Source organism: Poromitra crassiceps, assembly GCF_964638095.1.
Source record: "Poromitra crassiceps genome assembly, chromosome: 23".
Classification (NCBI taxonomy): Eukaryota; Metazoa; Chordata; class Actinopteri; order Beryciformes; family Melamphaidae; genus Poromitra; species Poromitra crassiceps.
Genome location: NC_139639.1, coordinates 19,077,845 through 19,080,344, shown reverse-complemented (window position 1 = coordinate 19,080,344; position 2,500 = coordinate 19,077,845). Strand labels below are relative to the sequence as shown.

At 46.0% G+C, this 2,500-nt stretch overlaps 1 protein-coding gene across 3 annotated transcripts in view; it reads left to right on the top strand.

Annotated features, from left to right (window-relative positions):
- rnf220a (ring finger protein 220a) overlaps positions 1–2,500 on the top strand; it is a gene marked incomplete at its 5' end in the record, with an annotated part of 221,316 nt that overhangs the window by 172,156 nt on the left and 46,660 nt on the right. For all 3 annotated transcript variants that reach the window (XM_083658794.1, XM_083658793.1, XM_083658792.1), the window contains one exon: positions 1,058–1,187. In XM_083658794.1, coding sequence (XP_083514920.1) covers positions 1,058–1,187 — 130 coding nt within the window. The remainder of the gene's footprint in view (positions 1–1,057; positions 1,188–2,500) is intronic.

Sequence of the window (2,500 nt, the reverse complement as noted above, 5' to 3'; positions counted from 1 at the left end):
CCTCTTGTCTACATGCATTTTGCACCTGAAATTGGACATTAACACCAATTTCAAATAGGAAGTACCTATCTTCCATTTTCCCCATATGACATGATTGCAGCGTATGCAGTGGCATGTAGTCCTGTAGATGCCCACCATTCTCTTTATTTTGTGTAGATCTCAACCAGTTGCCATAATTGCCAACCAATCACGTCTGTAGTTCCTGTAGATGCTGGCCAATCAGGCTATGCTTCGGTTGCTTCCTATCCACCTTATTTTTGTGAGGCTCCCGCTGTAAAATAATTCTGGGAGCAATATCCGGTCTAGAACGTGAGCAGCTGTGTTTACGCTGGCTTGACGCTGCCTGGATAGTACTCTGCACAGCAGCCCATGACTGCAGCGCGTGCCTCCTCGCATCGCATTTCCTTGTCGAACTCCGACGTTAAAAGTTTGCTCGTCACAAAATAACACTCGTTTTGGGAATGTAGCCTAATGATGTTATCTATCACATCCGCTAACCTGTTGCTCGTTGAACAAGTCGGCATTCATCAGCTCAGCTGCACCGTTTACAGACGGGTACATTAGACGGGCTGTGTTGTGTCAAGCTAGACGTAACGGGGGAAGAGGACAGGAGAAGGAAGCAGCACCCATGGTGCATCATGGCCGCCAAAAATAAGGTGGATAGATCTACAAGGTCCCTCCTCTCTCTGTTTTCTAGCTGTCGGTCACCAATCACCACCTTTCTACCAGTCTACCAACCGCTCTACATTCTTGTTCTTCTTTCTTAGTGTAGACCAATGACAATTTGCCTTGCTGGAGATGGCTGCCAAGTGCCAATCACCACCCATCTTCTATCTCACCTCACTGATTGCTATCCATCACACTAGCTGTAGAGCCACTAACCTCCTCTAGATCCACCACTTCTACTGTGATAGTAAACTAATGTTGTACGTTCTTGACAAATTTATATTGTATATTATACAAATGTGTTATAAACAAGTCGATATATGGGGGGAAATTGGAAAAGTACCAAATGTTTGCTTGGATTAACGTGTGTTTGTGTGTGTGTGTTTGTCAGCGCGAGGGTGCGTTTGGCGAGGACGACTCTGTAGACATGGACGGAGAGAATGGGCGGGGCTTCGAGGAGTATGAGTGGGCGGGGCAGAAGAGGATCAGAGCCACTTCGCTGCTGGAGGGAGGCTTCAGAGGTACGCACACACACGGAAACACACACACACCCACAGACATGCACATAAACACTTTCCTCTTTCACACATGTAGACACACACTACACAATACACATACACAATATTAGTATTCAAACTAGCAATCACAGTGCAGAGGCAGTTAAACAAGTCTCTCTCTCTCTGTCCCTTAGGGGTGGGGGGCAATATAACGTATCGCACGAATGGTCAGTCTGTCTGCTTGATAATTTTGCTACAATAAAAACGATTGAGTTGAGATGAACAGACTGGAAACTTTAAAACCGATGTTGACAAAGTTTTCCTTTGTGGACATACAGTAATTTGCAGTAGGAAAAACGTAATAAATTGCAATCTATCACAATATTGCAATACTCAATATGTCGCAATACTAGCATATCGCAATACTATCGTATCGTGATAATATCGTATCGTGGGGCATCTGGTGATCCCCACTCCGACTGTCCCTCTCTCACTCTCTCCACCCATCCATCACTCGCTCTGTCCCTGTCTGGTTGCAGCAGTGTTAGTTGAGTCAGATTGGGGTTGAGTGCGACTGGGGAGCCATAATGGTGCCGGCGGTCCGGGTTGGCCTGAGGTCGGCCCGGCTCGGCCCCGCACAGCCCTCTTACCAAGGGGAAGGAAAACACATTTAGCTGGGCAATTGACCCTCTGCTGTGTGTGTGTGTGTGTGTGTGTGTGTGTGTGTGTGTGTGTGTGTGTGTGTGTGTGTGTGTGTGTGTGTGTGTGTGTGTGTGTGTGTGTGTGTGTGTGTGTGTGTGTGTGTGTGTGTGTGTGTGTGTGTGTGTGCCCAGAAATGCAATTATAGTACTGGACCGGAGAGCTGGTCACTGGGGAGCACAGCGACTGCTCTCTGACACAAACACACCCACAATTCTCCCTCTCTCTGTCTCTCTCTCTGTCTCCCACTTCTCCCTCTCTCTCACATTCTCTCCATTTCTTACTTCCCCCCCCAACTTTTCCTTCCCATTGTGTTTGACAAATTTCACTCTCTGTTTTTTCGCTCCCAGAGCCGAGTAGTAAAGTGTTACATTGGCTTTGCTGCATAGTGTCACAAACGACGTCTGTCTCAGTAATAATGATTAAATATCACATGTTTTATAGTTAGCTGTTGGCCAAGTGTGGGCGGTTAACAGCAAAGTAATGGAACATGTAGTATAATGAAACACTGCTCCCTGTAATGTCATTGATTTTGAAATAATAAAGTCATAAGTAATATATTGCTTTTTTGGGGGGGTAAAAAGCTTAAGTTGAACCGCTTTCCTCCGACCAGAAGATGGAACATTATGACAAAATAT